The sequence below is a fragment of the Pipistrellus hanaki genome (genome assembly GCF_964339955.1).
Source record: "Pipistrellus hanaki genome assembly, chromosome: 2".
Classification (NCBI taxonomy): Eukaryota; Metazoa; Chordata; class Mammalia; order Chiroptera; family Vespertilionidae; genus Pipistrellus; species Pipistrellus hanaki.
This window is the reverse complement of record NC_140504.1, coordinates 24,940,302-24,963,735: the sequence shown is the minus strand read 5'-3', so window position 1 is coordinate 24,963,735 and position 23,434 is coordinate 24,940,302. Positions and strand designations below refer to the sequence as shown.

The 23,434-nt window shown below is 34.8% G+C and overlaps 1 protein-coding gene across 2 annotated transcripts in view; it reads left to right on the top strand.

Annotated features, from left to right (window-relative positions):
* BCHE (butyrylcholinesterase) overlaps window positions 1–23,434 on the top strand; it is a 57,940-nt gene that overhangs the window by 22,905 nt on the left and 11,601 nt on the right. For both annotated transcript variants that reach the window (XM_084873346.1, XM_084873347.1), the window contains exon 3: window positions 21,318–21,484. In XM_084873346.1, coding sequence (XP_084729472.1) covers window positions 21,318–21,484 — 167 coding nt within the window. The remainder of the gene's footprint in view (window positions 1–21,317; window positions 21,485–23,434) is intronic.

Sequence of the window (23,434 nt, the reverse complement as noted above, 5' to 3'; positions counted from 1 at the left end):
TCCATACCCTTTAACTGCTCCTTCTGGGATTCCCATACTGACAACAAGTTTCACTGCTGTATCAACTTCTGGCCATTTTTCTTCACACTTTGGCTTTAGAGATGGCTGGTGGGTTCTGGCAGTTCTTTTACACACACCTTCATCTCATTCAAATACTTATTTCACTTCACATGCATGTACCACAGAGTTGTATGTACATATGTAACTTCCTGAGTTCTCATTACTATTTTAAACATTATTTCTTCCTTCTCTCTCAGAATAATCCAATTCACCGAAGCAGACTCTGCTATTCCACTTTCCCATATTTCTGTAGCTATCTGCCTCAATACAAGTGAATCCTACTCATTCGCTGGAGATTTTGGCATCTAGCTTGCTTTCCTTCTCTCTATCATAAATCATGTAATCATTTTAAAATATTTCAGTGTTTGTACTAATAATCCACCCAATGATTTAACTCTTCTTTCAGTCTTCTCTCCTGCAGGATTACAGGATGTGTCTAAATATAAATAGCTCAATGTGCCTGTAAACACACACACACACACACACACACACACACACACACACACACGCACACACACACACACATATACAGAGAGAGAGAGAGGGAGAGAGAGAGCACTAATAAGTTGAAGACCTTAAACTCAAGATCTTTAATGTAGCCTAGTAATAAATGTCCCTACCTAATTAATTTCACAAAATTTTCTACAGAATATTTATATTTTGTCTCTCCTCAAAGCTTAAAAATCCCTCCTCCAGTCCTATTTTCAGTTATAACATTTACACGGAAAACAATACACCCAGACTTAAACAGCTCACCATTTCCACCAACCTATCAAAATCACACCAAAGAACTCTAACTTCCTTCTGTGAAATGTATTCTGTCTCTTATCTCTATCTAGGTTCTCCAGAGTCTATTCACTCATGACTATGCAAAAACTAGGCTTTTACATTTCTTTTTCTTCTCTCCTCCATCATTATTTTTCTCTCTATCATTCCCATTATTTTACCAATATGCAATATCTCTAATCTTAAAAAAAGACATTGTTCAATGGTTATTTCCTCATTTCATTTTCCTAGTCTTTTTGACAGCAAAACTCTCTAAATGAGCTATCTTTACCAATTGCCTATTTTTCTCAATTTATATTATATTTAAATTATTCCACTATCCCATTCACCTCATGTTAAATTAGGTGACAATTCTCAAAGTTGTCAACAGTAATTTCCACATTACCAAATCATGTAATAATCTATCAGTCATCTTACTTAACCTGTGTTTGAACTTTGTTCATTCTCTCCTCATTGAAGCATCTACTTTTGTTGGGTCCTGGGAACCCAGCAATCGCCCTGTAGTGTCTAACCTTTGTGAACCTACTCTTTTAGTCTTGTGTTGGTGTTTCTCCTCTTTTTCTCAGTTCTGAATGTTTCAGTGTTCCAAAATTCAGTCTTTGGGCCACGTTCTTTCTCTCTGTTTTTTCAATCCTCATACAAAGATATTTTTCATTGATTTTTAGAGAGAGTGGGAGAGAGAGGGATAGACAGAAATAACAATGTGAGAGAAACACATAGATTAGATGACTCCTGCATATGGTTTCACCAGGGCCTGGTCATGGGAGGAGTCTGCAACTGTGGTATGTCCCTTTGACTGGAATCGAACCCAACTGCAGGCTGACACTCAATCTACTGAGACAAACCAGCTAGGCTTAGAGCATGTTCTCTTTGTTTATACATATTCATTTCATAAGGTATTCTATCCAGTTTCATGCCTTTAACTACTATTTACATTCTGATGGCTTCCAAAGTTGTATCTGTAGCTCAGACTTCTCCCTGAACTCCTGGATCTTATGTGAATATTCACCTAAATATGTAGTAACTATCACAAACTTAAAATATTCACAATTTTCTTTAATATTTTCCTCCCATGCTTCCCTATCTCAGTTAAAAATCACTCCCTCCTTCCACTTGCTTATGCCAAAATCCTCAAGGATCAACAATGCTGCCTCTCTTTTGGACACTCTTCATATCCAGTTTGTCAGTAAATAATGTTAACTTGATCTTTAAAAAAATAACCAAGCCAGGACTCACTTCAATAGTACACATTGCTTATAATTATTAATGTCTATTACATTTATTTTCACCTAAAACAGTTGTAAATATAGTCTGGACATGAGAAGATGTTAAGAAATAATTGTTAAATTTATTAGGTATGACAGTGTTGTTTTGGCTAAGTAGGAATATGTCCTTTTAAGGTGGAGGGAAGTGCATACTGAATTTCTTAGGTGAAGAATGTGATGTCTGACCTGGCCAGTATGCACAGTGGTTGAGTATTGACCTATGAACCAGGAGGTCATAGTTCAATTCCTGGACAGAGAGCATACTTGGGTTATGGGTTTGATCCCCAATGTGGGGTGTTCAGGATTGGGTTTGATCCCCAATGTGGGGTGTTCAGGAGGCAGCTTACCAATGATTCTCTCATTATTGATGCTTCTATCTCTCTCTTCTCCCTTCGTCCCTAAAATCAATTAAAAAACATATTACAAAAAAGAATGTGATGTCTGTTCAACAGCATAAAACAAATAAATAAATAGAATGGATTAGAAAATATCCAGAATTTAACCCTCTTTACCACTTCCACTGTTACTATTTAAGTTCAAACCACGATCATCCCCCATCTGTATTTTTTCACTAGTCTTCATCTCAATTCCACACCAGCTACACTAGTTTCCTTCTTTGCTGTTTATTGAACTTATCATAAAACTCCCTTATTAAGTATAATTAGAACTTTTGCACTGGGTCTCCCTCACTGGTCTCTTTGCTTCCTTCTCCAGATATTTACATGAACAAATCATTCATTTTCTTCAGGTCACTCGTAAGTCACTTTCTCATTGGAGCTTCTGCTGGCTACATTTTTCAATAATCAGTGCTTGATATTTTCTTTTTCTTCTTATCTTGGCCTTCTTTGCACATATTATTTAGCATATTGATGTTGTTCATCATCACTCTCTCCCACCAAAAGAAGAACAGGAGTTTTTATATATTTTATTTAGAACTGTATACCTGGCATATTGTTGGGCACATAATAGTCAATGAGTGATTGTTCAGTAAGTGAATAAATGAATTATTTCTCTCGTCTTACCTTTACTAGTAAAGATCTCCAAAGCTTAGCTCTTAGAACTCTTCCCTATTGTCTTACTATCATTTTCCTTAGGAAATCTCATCTATGATATTAAATACCTTATATATGCTCATGAATTCTGTTTATATTTCTGAATGTTTCCTACTTTTATAAGTTATTCAAGGCCCAAATTGTTTTACATGTAAACCCTTTCTTTCTCTATTTCACATTAGCAAGTTTTTTTCAGCTCAACCCTGAAAATAGAGCCAAAAATAACTTAGATCAGGCTATTTTTACATTCAACCCATCAATGTATCTTTTCTGATTTACTATAATAGCCAGTCAGTCTCCCTGATCCCACCACAGTGTCTCTAAGGTTTATTCTCCTCATTGTTGTTGGAGTTATATTTTTAAAATGTAGGCCAGATCTTATCACTGTCTAGATAATAGCTCTCTAGTGACTTATTTTTTCTAGAACAAAATCCAGATTTCTCATCATTATCTAAAGGGGCCTATATGACATGTTCTTTGGCTACTTCTGTTAAGATTCTCTCCCTTTTCCTATACCCCAGCTAACACGGTCTCCTTCAGATCACTTATTAAAAATATATGAATAAATGGGCTCTGAGAAGTTGAATACCTTTGTGCAAGTTCAACCAATTTTTAGTAGTTGAGTTTGGTAGCGAAGCCTGTGATTCCAAACCATGTACTATGCAGCCCCTCAGAATGTTATGTGATATTGGCAGCAGGTTGAAGACATTAACTGAATCAGAGAACACAGGAAGTGAGTGCTTTGCAGAGATTAAATATGATGTGGTCCCATAAAGTTGAGGGAAAGCAGCATGATAAACATAGATGCAGTGGTTAGGTGTTCACAGCCAGAGTTCAGCAAGGTGTTATTGATGGAAGAAATGTGGAGGCGTATGAGTCCATCACATACAAGGATAATTAAAATTGAGAATGGATACACTTGTCAAAGGATAGGAGAGAGGCAGGAAGTTTGAGTTAAGGTGATGCCTTGGGAAACCAGAATCTAAATGAAAGTTTCATTTTTTTGTCTGTTTGTTACAAACATATGAATAACAAGGACTCTGGTCACAATGAGAGGGGTTTTAAAGATAGGACACAGGATAGGTATCTTTATCAAAATCTCTAGCTAGGCACATGTAATTTTTTTAAAGTTTTATAAATAAGTTTGGTATGACCCCTAATTAGATGTGTCTCCTTATCACCAACATTTGTTCTTCCTCTTTTTTTTTCCCTTCCCATTGAGGATTATTGATTGGTAATATAGGAAGCAGAAATGCACCTAAAATATTTTTTTTCACAATACAAAGACAAAAGAGTAGATTAATAATATAAGAGAAAATAATATTAGAAGCAAAGAGATAGAACATAAAAATAAATACAGACATAAATTAAAAGCCATGTCATGGATAGCATTCTCCCTGCTGTACAGATAACATAAGCTACTGGTAAATACATGTTTAATGGAATATACTTTGAAGAAAGACTTTGGATGAAGGTTTTAAAATTACAACGTTTTAAAACATGAAATAAAATTTTATTTTAATTTCTTCTTAATCCTAAAAGTATTGAAATAAATTACATTAAAAACTGAACATCTAAGCACACACTCTCATATGGGTATCTAGGTTTTTCTTTCACCTACACACACACACACACACACACACACACACACACACACACACCACACAACCCTTTTTGCTAAACTTCCCACAAGCTATTATGGATTAGAAAGAGCATGGCTGGTGAGTAGAAAAAGATGTACTTAATTTTAAAACCCATGTTTACACATAGTTGCCAAGGTGATTAATTCCTCTGTGTCTCTATTTCTAATAAGACCTACCTCATAGTTTTATTGGGAAAACATATCCAATGATATGTATCCTACTGTGGAAAAGCCTGCAAGCAAGAGCCGGAATGGACTACTCCTTATAATCCTCACTATCGCCCTGCCATCCTCTTCATATTCATTGATTCCATATGTTAAACATTTCAGTGAGTTCCATCATGGCTCTGAATGTTCTGCATATAGATTGTATGTGTACTTTACAACCACTCTATGTAAAATGCATTAGTATTCCTATTTTACAAATAAACCAATGACTGGTGATTTTAGGCAAATTGCCCAAGAACACACAACCAATAATATTTTTAATAAATACTTTTCTGACTTCATTTGTTGATATTAAAATTGATTTTAAATTGCAGTACCTGAAGTCATGCTTTCAAGCTCCTAGTGTCAGAAAAAAAATACACGCTTTAAATCATAAAATGACTAAGCTGTGGGAATACTGTTTATCTTTATACAACTACTATTCTCTATATAGAAAACAAGCATTATTTTACTTTATCAGATTGAGGTCATTTTCAGATTTGTAAATTCAAAAAATATATTTATTTTATATATTGTATTCCAGAATTCTACTTTAAATTACATAATTATCTATTTATTTAAAATGGTGAACATATATCTGATCATAACAAGATGAGTACTTATGTAGTTCTAACCATAAAACAGCATACAATTTAATGAAAACAATTCTTTTAATTCTTCAGCATCACCTTATATACTTTTGCCTAAAATACATAAAATAGTTTCCCAGGAACACTGTCTTCATTTTTTTATTTTTTTATTTATTTATTTATTTTAAATCAATCTTTATTGTTCATATTATTACAAAGGTTCCTCATTTCTTCCCCCTTCCACCAGGTTCCCACCCCACCCTCCGCCCCCTCCCCACCCCCTATTGTCCTCATCCAGAGGTGAACAGTTTATGGGGAACACTGTCTTTAAATTCATAAGTTATTAAAACATACTTCCAAGTGGTGAATACTTATCTTTGTCGTTTTTATTATGGTGCATCTGCCCTGGACATAAGAAGTAAAATTCCGTGACTGACTTAGCTGCAATTAAGAAGTCATTCGGAAGTCACACACATCACTGTCACTGGAGAAGAGTCTGGAAGAAATTGCCTGCACTGTATTTAGAATCTAGGAGAACCGCAAAGTGCGCTCTGTTCCTCCTTCTCACATTTCTCATTCTTGGTAAAAGCCAGAAGGCTGTAGCCAAGATGCAGGGCAGGAAGTCAGGCTTGCTGTCATCACCCTCTTCAGTTCCTCTCACAGCCATTTTCTGTGACTCAGCAGCCAGTTATGAATCACCACGTGCTATTTACAGATATTTGGTTATACCTCTTGTCTTCCTTCATAGACAATATTACCATCTGAATTCGTAAATACTTATTACACTGTTTATTTGTTCTATCTCTACAGATTAAATGGACAGATCTCTGAAATCAGGGACCTTGTTAGTAGTTCTCTTCACTACCATATCCTTTACCCATAGATGAGTTCCTGGTACATACTAGCCAGTACAATTCAATGACTGAATAACAAACAGTTTTCTGAAAAAATACGTTCAACATTTTATTATGGGTTCAAAACAATTCAATAGAATACTAGCTAGGATATGATACCTCTCCAGATGGAATAACCTCATTGTCTCACAAATGAAAGGTTATCTTTAGTCTGTAGGGAAAAAAAGTAGTACTTGTGTGAGGGTGATAATGTATCTAGCTTTGTACAATTCAAGTAGAACAAAAAGTGTGAAATAAAAGAGGTTAGATAAACAGTATATACTACATATCCTAGGTGGGCACAAAGCAGAGAACCTTTGGGTAACAGTTATATAAAGACCATTTTTTAGCTTAGTATAAAAATGTTCCTTTTGAAAAAGAATAAAAAAAAATCTGCAGTGCTAAAAGTCTAGTAGGACCTGAATGTAAATCTGTTCTATCAACTAGAATTAGTAATGAATAAAGTTGTCTGAGGTTGTAATGACCTTGTTCAGATGTGACACATATCCATTACTGAAAGTGAGCAATCAGAAGCTAGAATAGCTTTATGCAGATGCCCTAGAGAGAATAAAGTACTGAATAGGAGATTCAGTACATGACAATATTACTTCAAGAAAACTTCAACTTTATTTGAAGGGCATAATATTTATCTTTGCATTAAAAACTATATAATAGTAGAAAAATATCCAGAAAATAGTTAACTGAAACAATATAAAGAATGGAAATCTTTGATTAGAAAATATTTTCAATTATATGCTAACAAAATATGATGCTTCAATGAGTAATAATTGAAGGCTTAAATGGAAAATCATAAAAGTTTTCAATATGAAAAATATAGGATAATTTTTAATTCAGTACATGTTGGTCAAGTAATATAATAGGCCTATTGGAAAACAACATGGCATTTTATGTGGTAAGTAGCAAACATATTTATTATTATCTCTCAAATATGAGTAAATTTAATAACACAGGTCAGATGTTTCTATCAGTTACTTAAGTTATATAAAATTAATCATTAAGGTGAAATAAGATTATTTGCTATGATAACCATTTTAATGATAAGAGATAAAATATGCGTGGGAGCCCTCTTTGGTAAATTTACTAAATGCAATTTTGGGCTTTACTCTGATTACAAAAAAAAAAAAAGTTATTTGTTATTTAAAATATTTGTTGTACTAACAGGTTCCTCCAAAAATAGTGTCATTGCTATCTATATTCCTAAATGTGGCACATTGGTTTCTTTCACTTTACTTTCCCTAGAAGTAGTGTTTTGTAAATATTAAAATAAAATATGCACATATATTCTTTAAATTTTGATTTCCAGTATATTCATTGTACTAGCTAAATCTTTTCTTTGCACATTGAAGATTTTTGCATTCATATATTTATAAATTAAAATACACTATGTTCAAATGCTATCAGTGTAATGGTTTCCTTACTTTGGCAAGCCCCTCCTGGTAGGTCAAACCTTTAACGAGCAGCTTTTGTTAAGCGCTGACAGTGCTAGGTTGTGGGAATAGAAATATTCTCTGCTCTCATGGAGTTTTCCAGTCTAATGGAGGTGATAAATCAACTATAGGGACCTCCAGTGAATAGTGATAGGAGAGAAATAACTTTGAACTTAAGAAAAACTATCTGATAAGCTCAAACTACACATTGAAGAAAAAAGTTGCAATAATTTAAGATTTTGTATAATTTTCTTAGAGCATTTGATTTCCAAAGTGCCTTGTAAAATTCAAGTGTTCCCTTAAAATCAAGCTATTTTAAGACTCTCACATGCGACTATAAAACTAAGTTCCTAGCACTTTTTTTGTGGCATTTCCTAAGCTTATTCCTGAAACTGTGGGCTTGCTGCCATAAACTTTATGGCACAGCCTAGAACAAATCAACAGGAATAAGAACAAAACTGATAAAATTTGGAGGACTCAAAATAGAAAGAAATTTGTTTCAAGTTTGGGATCATTTTCCTGTCCATAACTAATGCTGTTGGTCCCCTTATTGACATAAGTGCTCTGGTATCATTGTGTGGATCTGCATTTGAACTTTCTACAGACCTTTGGGCTATAGCCCCTCTGGGATCCATGTGATTGCATCCCAATGATTTCAGTTGCTATACAGACATGAAGAAAACAAAACTAGGTACAGACAAAACAATAGCAGCAGTTCTGCTGTCACTAGAAAACAAAAATTGGTATAAACACAATCATCTTCACATTTAGAAATTAGGCAGTATATCTGGATGCACTTACTAAACTTATGATAACAGAGAAAATATGGAAGGAAAGTTGCCAAGGAGGGCAGATATAAAAGAAATTACACATACACACACCCCACACCCCACATTAGGAAGGACAGACAAAAGAAAGAAGGGAAGGAAAAGGAAGGGAAGGGAAGGGAAGGGAAGGGAAGGGAAGGGAAGGGAAGGGAAGGGAAGGGAAGGGAAGGGAAGGGAAGGGAAGGGAAGGGAAGGGAAGGGAAGGGAAGGAGGGGGAGAGGGATGGAGAGAGGGACAGAGAGGGAAGAAAGGTTTCTGCTTCTTTTGGGGAAAATCTAATATTCAGGCTGGTTTATTTTCTTGGGAGCTGGGGGAGGCTAAACATTACCTAGAATTCCTTTGTAATTCTCCAGCTAATTAAGCAAATCCTTCTGCCCAAAAAAATTCAGGGGAAAGAAGAAAAAATAATTTTCCAGACCATGAAAGCTTTGTTTACCCACCATACCAACTGTATAGTGAAGATCTTTTGAGATCTTTTGTCTGGCAACCTTTGGCCCTTTCAACTGATGAACAACTGAAGTTGTACAATGCAACTTAATTGCTAAATGTGTGCACTGGGATTCGATTTGTTTGCATGGCTCTGTCCAACTACTGTAGTGAATTAAGTATTTAGGAGAGTGGGTTAAGTAAAAAAAAAACTTTGCATACTAATTAAGATTTAAATGTTTTAATAAAACATGAGGGGAGGGGAAGTGTTTTAAATGGCATTTGATTTCTAGGTCTATATTTAGGGGGGAAAATACCACATCTCAGCAAAGGTGAAAATGTGTTGGAAGATTTGGATTTGGATTAAAAGGAAAATCCTGTCTAAGTCATTTTTTTACTCCTTTTACTTTCCCTTTAAGTATGATTGAATTTAACACACTGACTGACAACTTGTGCCAGTTTTTGTTGTTGTTGTTGTTGTTGTTGTTATGTGATCATAATAATTCTTTAAAAATATTAGACAATTTCTTAATACCAGGGAGCACTTAAGAATTTTAAGTTATATGCTATAACTATGTAGCTTTATTTTTTTAAAATATATTATATTGGTTTTTTATACAGAGAGGAAGGGAGAGAGATAGAGAGTTAGAAACATCAATGAGAGAGAATCATTGATCAGCTGCCTCTTGCACACCCCCTACTGGGAATATGCCCACAACAAGGTACATGCCCTTGACCGGAATCAAACCCGGGACCCTTCAGTCCCCAAGCCGACGCTCTATCCATTGAGCCAAACAGGTCCTGGCTGTAGCTTTATTTTTTAATATCAATCTCAGACTGTATGTTTCTTCCTACCTTGCAGGCATCCAGTTTCATAGCACATGGCTAGCTATATTATAATAGGCCTTAGCTTATTGCTAGTGCAGAGATCTCACCCCATATTCTGTATGCCACTAGTTACTATAATAAAAAAAAAAATATTCTTCAGTTGGAAGATGATATGCACCTAAATATCACTCATCTTGCCAAAACCAATTTGGCTCAGTGGTAGAGCATCAGTCTGTGGACTGAAAGGTCCCAGGTTCGATTCCGGTCAAGGGCATGAACCTTGGTTGCGGGCACATCCCCAGTAGGGGGTGTGCAAGAGGCAGCTGGTCTCTCTCGTCGATGTTTCTAGCTCTCTATCACTCTCTCCTACTCTCTGTAAAAAATCAATAAAATATATTTAAAAAATATATATCACTCATCTTTCTAAAGGTATATTTTAAACTAAAATGTAACTTTTTTTTTTCATTAACATTGAGTGAAAATATATCTTCCTCATTTTCTTTGTGTGTGTGTTTTTTTTCCTTCCCGAGAAGGTTAGCCCATTGATGTAGTTTGCCTTTTGAGCAACCTTGATAACAGGATCATACAGTTTACATATTTCCTTTGGGATTCTGGTCTTCCCTTCTCTTTCTTTCTCTTTCTGTCATAAAGATCTATATTTCTATTTCTCTGTGAAGAAGCTGAGATTGTACCCAAGCTATTAGTTAGGATTAATAACCAAATTGACCATGGACTCTATTTCTACAGCATATTTAGATTCAAGTAGTCGGTGTTAAGGAATTTCTGAATTATTGCAAATGTCCCTGGTGTAGTAATACAATCCTGCTCCTCAGGTACCCACATTCCTTCTTATAAAAACAAACCTGTTGATGTAAAGAGGAAACAATGAGTTTAGGGAATTGTTCTTCAGTAATTACTTCCTTCATTTCTGTAGTTTGCAATGGAAATGCCAGGAGATGGGAGGAGGCAAGTAACAAAAATGAACTAGATTTAGACATTTGCATTAAATATAACCTAAACTAGAGGCCCAATGCATGAAATTCATGCAAGAATAGGCCTTCCTTCCCCCAGCTGCCAGCACCTGCTTCCCTCTGGCACCCAGGACCCAAGCTTTGCTCTGGCTGCCAGCAGGCACCCCGGAGAGGACATCCGGAATGATGTCTAGTCTAATTAGCATATTGCTCTTTTTTTATTATATATTGCAAGTAATCCATTTATAAAGAATTCTCAAAGCACAACTACACTATTATACACTCCACATTGCTGTAATAGCTGATATTTTTGCCTTTGTTACATCCAGAGGGAAAACAGGACAGTCAAGAAACCTCCCCCACAAACTACAGCAAGTCTGGATGGATGGAGGGCACAAGTGAACCTTGGAAAGAGCTCTCTTTCAATCCGTGAACAGGCTTAGGAGAAACTTACGCATAGTGTTATTCCTCATCCGCTGTCATAGGGCTTTGAAGTCATATGTAGTATTATTATATTGAAGAGACAATGTGAGTTTTCAAGTTTTTAATCTTAGAAGAGACTTGTTTACAAGACATTATTTCCATCTTATCATATGAGAATAAAGTGAATTTCTCTCTTCCAATGCTATGAAAATTAACATATTATAACTGATACCGAGTGAATACCAAATATATCCAAAATTCTGAAGGCTGTTCACTTAGTTCTCATTGAAACAAGCATTTCTGAACTCTCTTTTTAGGCTTATAATGGATGTTGGGCATGCAAAATGCTCAAAATGTAGTCATCTCTCTCTCTCTCTCTCTCTCTCTCTCTCTCTCTATATATATATATATATATATATATATATATATATATATATATATATAAGCCACTGACTGGAATGCTGTTATGAACAGAATGATTCCTCGCTATGACACCCACTGTGGCCAGTGAACCAGCCTGATTATGGATAGGGCCAGTGGCCCCTCACCCAGGCTGGCCACACCCCCACTCACCCCTCCCTACCCCAATAAAGGGCAGAGTGGGCTGGCCAATCTCCTGCAGCCCCTTCTCCTGGTTTGCCCTGCCCCTGATGGGCCACTACCATGATAGGCTCACAGCCCCACCCCCAATGATTGCCCCCCTTACCCCAATAGAGGATGGGGCAAACCTCCTACAGCCCTTAACCCACACTAGGCCCCACCCCAAATCAGCCCCCCACCCCAATTAAGGGTTGGGTTAGCTGGCCAACCACCTGTGGGCCCTCCGCCTGGCTGGCCCCACCCTCAATAGGCCCCCTCACCCTAATCAAGGATGGGGCTTGCCAGCCAATTGCCCTTGGCCCTTCCCCCTCGCTGGCCCGGCCCTGATTGGGCCCCAATTGGGATGGACCAGCTGGCCAACATTCCACCATCTACTCCTCTGACTGGGGCCAAGCAAGTGGGACCCCACCCATGCATGAATTCGTACACTGGGCCACTAGTTATTTATATAATTTGGCACCCTTATGGTGAGTTGCAATGGGATGTTATTTCAAATTGAATTTTTATGCAAATAATATTTGTTCAAATGTTTTTGGTAACCTTAATATTCAAGTTGCAGAATATATACATATACATGTATATATATGTTATATACATATATGTAATATATAAGACCCAGATAAACAGAAATGGGCATGCTTGTATGTATATGAGCTGTGAGTATGTTTACAAAGAAAAGTCATTTAAATTATTTAATTTATCTTTAAAAATCAAGCTTATAAGCCTGTAAAAAGCCATGAATTTCTGTATAACAAGTTTTATAGAACTAATCGATTAGCCTTGTAGACTAAAATGGAGCCAGTATGATTAAATTATTGGAAATGCATTCAGGAGTTATTACTAAATTTCTTTAATAAAATTCTATGGGTTCTGTGGGTATTAAACACAAATGGTTTGTTATATGAGTAAGAATAAATCTTTTTATTTTATTTTATTTTTTAATTTGACTTGGGATCGTTTTTCTTTTTCTTTTTCTTTTTTCCCCAAATGATTTTCCTCTGGCTTGTTTTTACAGCATGTGAGTATTTTCTTTTTTTTTTCTTTAATATATATTTTATTGATTTTTTACAGAGAGGAAGAGAGAGGGATAGAGAGTTAGAAACATCGATGAGAGAGAATCATCGATTAGTTGCCTCTTGCACACCCCCTACTGAGGATGTGCCCACAACCAAGGTACATGCCCTTGACCGGAATCAAGCCCAGGACTTTTCAGTCCGAAAGCCAATGCTCTATCCATTGAGCCAAACCAGTTTTGGCAAGAATAAATATTTTTTATTAATAATTTAACTTAGCAAAGCTCTCTTAAAGTCACTTTTAAAGACTGCATAGGTTTTAGGACACAAACAAAATCAGTCATTGAACTTGGTCAAATTCATAATATATTTCAGTACAAAATATTCTTCTAGAAGCAATAAAATAATCACTGTTTAATGTCTATATTTATCCTCAGGAATTTAATGTATGCAAAATGAAGCAGATAAAATGATCTTTGAGATAATATTATCTCCTTTATCTTTTGCTGTTTATTAGTGTCATTATTTTACTTGTATCTCCATATTTTTAAGATAGAATTATTTTATGAATTCATGTTCATAATCTCATACTTAAATATAGATCAGTTTGTTTACTACTTGCAAATTGCTTTGTTTAGTCTTTATTTAAATATGTCAAACAATAGAAGTAACTTGTAAATTTTTTTAATTTATTGTTGTTACTTCTATTCCTGATATTAAACCAATGTCTCCTTTTTTTCTTTTTGCTCACTTTTGGTCTATTTGTTCCTAATGTTTTCTAATATTACTAAAGTTTCTTATTTGTGGAACCTTTAGGCATAGGTTATATATCATGTTATCAATTAATTTCATTTAAATTTTAAACTAATATGTTAAAAAAAGAGTTTATATGTACCTATGCATGTATATACACATTATATGCACATATGTAATACCTTAATCAATAAAAAATACATTTTAAAAATTAACATATTTTCCGGCATATAAGACGACTTTTGAAAGGAACAAAAGTCAACCCAAAATCGGGGGCAAAAGACCAAAATTGCACAAAAATTACCTGCAGATGTTGACGGCAAAGATAGTCATTTCTTTGAAGTGGGGGGTAGTCTTATACAGCAAATATAGGCCTAAACCTATGTTTTAACTGTAAAATTATGGGGTCGTCTTATACGCCGGAAAATACGGTTGTTTATATATAATGTGCATGTTAAAACTGCCTCATAATGTCTTATGGCATTTAAAAACTTACTTGAAGCAAAAGTTTACATTATTTGACTCAGAATGCTGATTTTCCTGAAATGGGATAAATGATTGTGAAATATGATTTTCTATGTGGTGGTAGTTTTTAAATGTGAACATTTACTATGATGGAAAATGAGATAACTTAAGTACCAGTTAGGATATTTTTTATTTATTTTAGCCATATTTCTTGCAAAATACTATAAATCTGACACAGTACCAAGTTGTAAACAAAGCAATCAAATGATGGTTTACATGGAACTTACTCTCTGTCTCAGTCCATTCAGGTTGCTATCATAAAATACCACAGCCCTGGTAGCTTTTAAGCCATCAAAATTTATTGCTCAGTTCTGGAGGCTGAAAGTCCAAGATTAGAATTCTATCATGGTCACCTTCTTGTGAGGGCCATCTTGATTCATAGCTGGTTTCTTCCCATTTTGTCTTTATGTGGTAGAAGGGGCAAGGGGTCCCTCTGGAGCCTCTTTTATAAAGGCACTCATCCTATTTACAAGGGCCCTGACCTCAGGACTCAGACATCTCCCCAAAAGTTCAGCTTGTACTACCGTCAACTAAAGGGAGGGCTCAGACCATAGCACTTTCTAATAAGAGAAGGGGGGAAAAAAGCACACTTAAAATAAATTTTAAGCCGAAACCGGTTTGGCTCAGTGGATAGAGCGTCAGCCTGTGGACTGAAAGGTCCCAGGTTTGATTCGGGTCAAGGGCATGTACCTTGGTTGTGGGCACATCCATAGTAGGGGGTGTGCAGGAGGCAGCAGATTGATGATGCTCTCTCATCAATGTTTCTAACTCTCTGTCTCTCTCTCTTCCTCTCTGTAAAAAATCAATAAATTATATTAAAAGTAAAAATAAATTAAAAAAATAAATTTTAATATGAGGACAGAGACTGAGTATTTTAACTGACACATTAAGAAGGCCTGTTTGAAGATATGATAGAAAAAGCATAGGGCAAGGAGCTACGATCTGGATGGGGACAAGTGTTGTGTAAATCCTATGAAATAATTTATTGCATTATTTATAGTATTTTTAATTTTCATTTCTGTATTGACATTTATAAATTGACCACATGTTTAGTGCTTATGGAGAAATCCTGTATTAAAGAGCTTGTGAATCCATTGAGAAAGCATAGATTCCCTAAATTAAATAAAAATTAACCAACACCAAATTCCAATTGCATGCCTACTGTCTCTATTTCAATCTCAAATTAACATATAAAGAGCTGAATGCTTGATATTTTCCTCCAAGCATGCACTTCTTGCAGCATTCCCTATCTTAGTAATGACAACTCTATTCATCCTTCAATTTTTTTTAGGCCAGAATCCTTAGCATCATCCTTGACTGCTCTCATTTTCTCTATGTCTATGTATTGGCCAATTGATTGTAAGGGCTGTATCTTCCAAATATATTCAAGATCTGACAATTTCTGTTTCTACTACTACCTCCCTAGTTCAAGCAACCATCATCTCTAACCTAAATTATTCCAGTAGTCTCCTAATGGGCCTCTGCTTCTGGCCTTGGATTCCTTATAGTCTCTTCCGAGAACTGCAGCCAGATGAACTTTTAAGAAATGTGAGACCTTGTCCTTTCTTTGTGCAAATCCTCCAATTAATTCTTCTTTCACTGAGAGTAGATGCAAAAAGCTTATAAGGACCTATAGGTCACTAAATAATGTGGCCCTCCTGTCATCTCTCTAACCTCAACTCTACTTCCTCTCTACTCTAGGCACACACTCTTACTTCTTTATTAGAAAACTCCAGGCAACCATCTGTCTCACGGACTTTGCTTTCTATTACTTCTGTTGAAATGCTCTTCCTCAAAAAAAAAAGAATGACTCACTCCACTCTTTTTAGTCTTCATTAAAACTCTTTCTTATCAAATATTCCAGGCTTTTCTTACCCAGTTAGCTTAAGTAAACGTTAAGGACTCAGTCCTTCACACTTCCAAGTTGACCCAATATTTCTGACACCAGTTGCATGTTTAGGGTCCCCAGGCCACCCTCAGCTCAGACAAGCCAGATACAAATGTAGGGCCCTTGTGGATTCCATAATATTTGATAATCTGTTAGAATGACACACAGAACTCGGGAAAAGTGCTATAATTATAATTATGATTTTTTAATATAACAAAAGGATATACATCAGAACCAAAGAAAGAGATACATAGAACAGGGCCTGGTATGGACAGGGTTCCAAAAGCAAAGCTTCTCTATGCTTAGAGATGCATTACTTCTTGCCATTAGTCATGATAATGTGCCCTTAGATATCACCAACCCAGGAAGCTCATTTGAGCTTGAGGCTCAGGGTTTTATTGGAGTTTCATTATATAGGCATCAGTGGTTGAATTATTGGCTCTGTGGTTGAAATCAATCTTCAGCACCGCCCCCTCCCTTTCCTGGAAGCCAGGCTAATATGTGGTTCAAAGTCTCAACCTCTCTAATCACTTGCATGGACTTTTAGCCATAGTCATTCCTTCCCTGAGATTCTAATCATGAGTAGCCCCACCTTGAATGATGTCATTGTCAAAAGTCATCAGGTGCCTACCCTGAGTCACTTTATTAGCATACATAATCAGTACTGACGGGAAAGTCCAAAGCTTTAGATGTCAGCTCACAGAAACTGTGGATAGGGTCCAATCAAGTTCATTATTACACAGACCCTTACCACTGCCCATACCCATTAATATTTACTGGTCATTTCTTATTATTCCTATTCTCTACTTGATTTTCTCTAGCAGCTATTACTATTTAACATATTTCCCCCATTTATCTGGTTTATTGTCTATCTTCCTCAAAGAATGAAAACTGCAAGAGGAAGGGATTTCTGTCTAATTTGCCTTTGTTAAATCTTCTGTGACTTAAAGAAGCCTGACATAGTATGCACTCAGTAATATTTGTTGAATAAAGGAATGGTTTTTTCTACATTCAGATTATCTTACATTCTACTCTTTAAATTAAAATACAATTAAAATATAATTCAATATGACATAGAATATGAATTCATGGATATTTGTATTTTTAAGAAATTATCCAATATAAACTGTTACTCCTTAGCCCTCTTATGACAGTAGAATATATCAGGTGGTCTTTCAATTTACAACCACTAATCATGTCTTTATTAGATTATAAAGCATACTGAAATATATTCACTTTAAAATAAAATAACTGTAATGCCTACTTATACATTGCTGTCTCTGAATTCTTAATCAAGAATAATCTTAATTTCAGTGTTAGTTTTGGTAGGCAATATCAGGATTTATAGAACACTTTATATATGGAGCTTAGTAAATATTACTTCATATCAGGCACCCTGAGTCAATTAATGCCATTTAAAAATCTATTTATGAAGTGAATTTTTAAATCTGGGCTCACATTTCAATGACAAGCAGGTAATTACCTGAAACACAGAAGTTTTCAAGATAATCTGCCTTTTTTTTTTTTTTTTTTTTTTTTGGTTAAACAAGAGAAAACTTAAAATTTGTCAAACCTACATAAGAAAAAAGTATAATTGATGATCTTAATACTACTTTTATATACCAAAAAGTACAAAAAGCATATAAAAGGAAAAATAAAGCAAAAATTACTCTTCATGGAAAATTTTAGGTATCATCAATTTAAAACCTTTCTTTTTGTGATAAGAAGATCAAGTTTTTGAAAAATTGTGATGTCAAGATGTTTAAATTCATCCATTATTGTGAGATTAAAATTATATACTGTTTCAAAATTGTGTAACTGGAAAATATGTTGTCTTTCACAAAGTTTTTAGTTGATCCAGATAGGAAGAGCATTATATTCCTTGTTAAGTTTTAACGTCTTTGGAGATTTCTTCAAATTATAGAGTAAAATGCTCCATCACTTCAATTGCTATTTCAATCACTTTTTGAAAACTACATCTGCATCCATAGGCAAAGGAATTTTATTATCGCTGAGTTGTAATTTGGAATGTCATGAGTTATTTCATGGGCAAAGTTTGTTAAATCAACCCTGGCAGTGTCATTACTGCCTCCCTCCCTCCTGAACTTAAGAACAAGTCTGCTCCGTTTAAGTCACCATTTGCAGAAGCCATAAATGAATGTGCAGTTAAAATGGTGTCATCAGTTAATTAGAGTGGAATTAGAAGGAAAGCCAGCAATTTAGGGACATCAGAATTGCTATACCGAATCAGACCAATGGTTCTTCTGGTTTAAAATCCAGCCTCCAGCAGCTGTAGTTGTTAGTTTCCAAAGCTTTATAGGAAAAAAAAAAGACTCCGTAATTCATTCACCTAGACAAGGGTACCATCTGTGAGCTGGATAAATTTTCTTCATGATCTCTCTCAAAACACACCCTAAGGCAGGAGGTTTCAATCCTGTTATGATATGGGTTTAGCTTGAATACCTCTACTTATCAATGGTTCTTTTTAAATTGCCCAATTCCTACCTACATAAAATCAACTACTACAGCAAGAAGTTATTTGTTGCTAAAGCTTCTGAATTTGTGGTGGAATAGTCTGCTTCTATGGTAAAATATGAATTTATGGTGCTTATTTGATACAAGTTCTTGATGGCAAAATCCACTGCTAAATATTTATGCTAGACAAATGCTTGCTTGTCTTTCCAAAATCTACTGGGTTCATAGGCTTTATATATATATATATATATATATATATATATATATATATATATATATATATATATAATTAATGGATAGAAAATGTATATATATATATATATATATATATATAAATAATCTGCTATTATTACTTTCAACTTTCTATCCATTAATAATTCACAGAAAGTACTGAATAATGAAGAATTTTATGTGTTCTACTTTAGGCACATTCAACTGGAGTTTTTCTATATGATTTTGCTTAGGCAGAATGAATCTAAGAGAAAGGAACGACTCCCTAATTATGATTAAAGTACCTGTGACTACTTTCTAAGTTTCTTGATTATTCTACGTAGATATCACACCCAAATAAAAAATTCTAAAATGTTATGTTCACAGTAAAACATTTAGTCAAAAGTCCCTCAAGAATAATAAATACCTGCAAATTAAAGTCCAAACTATTTTTCTAGACTGTGGGGTCTTAATGTGATAAGACTAATATCCTAAAGCTATAACTCTAATAGGATCTCCTCTACCCTAGAATCCTTTAAAGAATCATGAACACTCTTTATGTGTGCTTATGTTAATTCTGTTTTCTCTTCATTCTCCTCCCCCACCTCTGTAATCACCACTCTTTCCCATGTTCTTAAGTTATTACTCTCTTTTTTTCCCTTTTTTCCCTCAAAATCCTGCCTCCTCTCTATCTATGAGCATTTTCTCTCTTTAGCTTTTCCAACTTTTCTTTCTAGTTCAGTTCCTTATTTTCTCTCCTTACTTCAGTATCATTCCTTCATGTAACTTCCTGTCAAACTTAGTGATTGCTCAGTCCTCTGATGATTTGTGTCCCTTTATTCATGCTTGGTTTAGGCTACCATACAGTATATTGTTGATTCTTTCATTTCATGGATATTTTTGTTTATAAATTCCCTGTGGGAAACTATGTTTCCCATAATTATTTGTATTTCTAGAGCCTGCCCTAGGGCAATGTCTGATTCATAATTATGACTTTAAAATATAGTTCAGGAAAATCTATGGATTTTCTACTTGGAGGCACTCTTGCAATGTTTGATCTAGGTCCATGGTCCGCAAACTGCAGCTCACGAGCCACATGAGGCTCTTTGGCCCCTTGAGTGTAGCTCTTCCACAAAATACCATGGCCTGGTCGAGTCTATTTTGAAGAAGTGGCATTAGAAGAAGTTTAAGTTTAAAAAATTTGGCTCTCAAAAGAAATTTTAATCGTTGTACTGTTGATATCTGGGTCTGTTGACTAATAAGTTTGCCGACCACTGACCTAGGTAATAATGCATTGCTGAGTGCTACAAAGATGTAAATGAACTCAAAACTATAAATTTCTAAAAAATAGTCATGTTATTGATTAAGAAGCCCCAGTAAAAGATATAAGAAATATTGACACAAAAATAGTATATGAAAGTTCTTAATCAACATAGACACGTGATGATGGGGAATAAAAATATTTCAAGCAGAAATAATAGCTAGGGCAAAAGCAAAGAAATAAAATAAAGGAGGACATTACTAAGGAACTATCCCTAATTCCTGTTGGTTAGCTTATGAATAGAAAATCTGAAAATAAGCTTGGAAATGTGAGTGGCATCATGTTTACTAACCTTTATCTAAATCCACTGGGAGTTATTAAAATGATATTAAGCAGTGAACAGGTCTTCAAGAAAGTAAGATCAGCTTAAAACTAAAACTAAAGGCAGTTTCCTAGAGTAAGGAGGCTATTATATAATAAGGAAATGTGTAATCGGTCCCAGGTCCCAGACTCAATCAGTAAGAATAACAAATAAAATTAAATAGATGCAACAGATATTAAATAGATGGTATTAATGTTAATTCTGAAAAGATTAGGCCTGAGATAAGGGGAAAAGATGAAACAAAAATGACTCTACAATTTAGACATGTTTAAAATAAAATGAAACAAAAACAGCATTATTGCCTGGCTGGCATGGCTCAGTGGTAGAGGGTTGACCTCTGAACCAAGAGATCAGAGTTTGATTCCCAGTCAGGGTATATGCCTAGGTTGTAGGACTCAATCCCCAGTGTGAGGCATGCAGGAGGTAGCTGGTAAATGATTCTCTCTCACCATTGATGTTTCTATCTCTCACTCTCCCTTTCTGTATGAAATCAATAAAAATATATATATTTTTAAAAAACACCATATTGAAAAGAAAATGTATTTTTCTCCTTGTATGCTTTGCAGAAATGTATGTAAAAAAGTTCTTCAAACTTTGCTTCCAACAATTTCTAATTAACATAGTGCTTCAAGGTACTGAAAACATTCAACCAAGCTTGTTTATGCTTGACATCATCAAACAAATCCACATTTTTTCCTGGATTTTTAAAAAGTGCTTATTGGTGCTTTAGAACGATATTTTCATCTAGCAATGATTTCAGTAGAGGTATAATGTCTTTCTTTAATTTTCTAGAAATCCAAACGGGACCCAGAATAGTAGTTCAAGTTGGCCGGTCTTCAAAAGCACTGAACAAAAATATTTAACCTTGAATACCGAGTCACCAAAAATATATACTAAACTACGTGCTCAACAATGCCGATTCTGGACACTGTTTTTCCCAAAGGTCTTAGAAATGACAGGTGTGTGTTTTTAATAATTTGTTAAGTAATTGCTTGTGGGTTATGTATAAAGGGGGGAAAGCTGGACTATCCAAGACATGTAGATGGTGTTAATCTGTGACTTTATAATAACTTGATTGTGATTCTATATATTAATTTTCTTCCAGCAAGTTTGGATATGTTTTGAGGGTTCACTATATGAACAGCACTTTAGTAATTAAATAAATAAAACTAAAATTGGATTTTTTTTTTCTCTAAAAGCAAATAAAACAGTAGCAGAACTAAAATAGGGCGCTACTTGCTATTCAACCCATCTTCCTGGAATTAATCAATGGATGATAAATATATACATAAAATAAATAATTCATACAACTAAAAACATAAAAAATATACTTTACCCTAAAAATAGGTAATAACACATTTATTGATAAGTAGTGCAACCATTGATCTCTACAGAGGAAAAAACTCAAAAGTTTACATTTAAAATAACACAATCCAAATATTTCTAAATATTCTGAACATGGAGATATTTATCTAAACACATGTACACATATTACAAAATACAATAAGCAGATACTAAATTAGTCAGCTAATCTTCTGGAAGTGCTTATCTAGACTTTTATAGAAAAATACTAAGAAAATTAGTTCAGCTGATCATATTATTTCAAAATTCTATTGAAATTAACTTGAAAATCCTACTTGAATGGCCACATCTTTTGTGAGAAAAATGGCATATCTCATTCAATGCCTGGCTCTGAAATGCTCATCTGTTTATAACCCGTGTGGCTCTTCTAGTCAATTTTCTACCTTAATTTTCTCAAATAAAAGTAATTGACTCTCAACCATCAGACATATTGCTGGCCAGTTCCTTTACACTTTACCATTCTGTTCACTATAACACTGTAATTTCCAGACTACATATTAACTAGCGCAATATAGTACACATTTTTAATTTCTTATTTAGAGGGGGACGGGGTTAGTTTCATGCAAATAGGAACACCTCAGAGCTGCATTTGATTGTTTAATATGCCTTTTGATTATCAGACATTACTCACCAAAATTATAATTATGTGCTCCATCTGTTTGGGCAATGTTTCTGATATACCAGCACTCTGTGTATTACCAAATGTTCAGTGACATAATATATATCCAGAGATGGGCTTCTGCATTCCTTGGCAGAGACACAGTGCTGGCTTTGTGTCCTCTGGGCGTGAATAACAATGAGGTAACACGTTAAAACTGCCAAGAGTCCAGAAGAGGTACCATTTAACATACCACTCACTACATTGCCTTACTGCTTACTTAAAATATTTTAAAATGAGATGTTCATAATTTGAGAGAAAAAAATAGGAGAGGGGTTGGTGGGATTGTAAATGACTAATTTATTATAAGCCAAACTGAGCCGTTCTGATTCAGGCACATATGGTACCTTGCAATTGATTTGTGGATAAAATAAAATTTGACTGTCCACAACTTCTGAAGATGTACTTCAAAATATCTACCTCTAAATACTCAACTGCCATAAGGCATATTTAATAAAAATAAAAAATAAAAACTTCAAAATTGTTAGCTAGCTTCTGCCACTTCCTATGCAGTACTGAACAACTTTCTAGTTTGAGTAACACTGTGTGGAAATATCATAGCTGCTCTGGGTTAGTAATGTAATCTTGGGATAGTTCCATGTCATTTTAGAACATCAACAGTGTATTTCTAAATTTCTTTAAAAATTACATTTAAACACACAGAAATAATTTAAAATTGCATCATTTTAGTTTTATAAATAACAAATAATGAATGGCCTAAAAGGGTTAAAAGCACAGGTTCTATAAGCCTAACCAATGGACACAGACACCAGGAGAGTGAGGGCATGAGTGGAGGGGAGTGAGGGACAATGCGGGGGATAAGGACACATATGTAATACCTTAATCAACAAAGGGGAAAACTAAAATATGAAATCTATGTACTCAAATT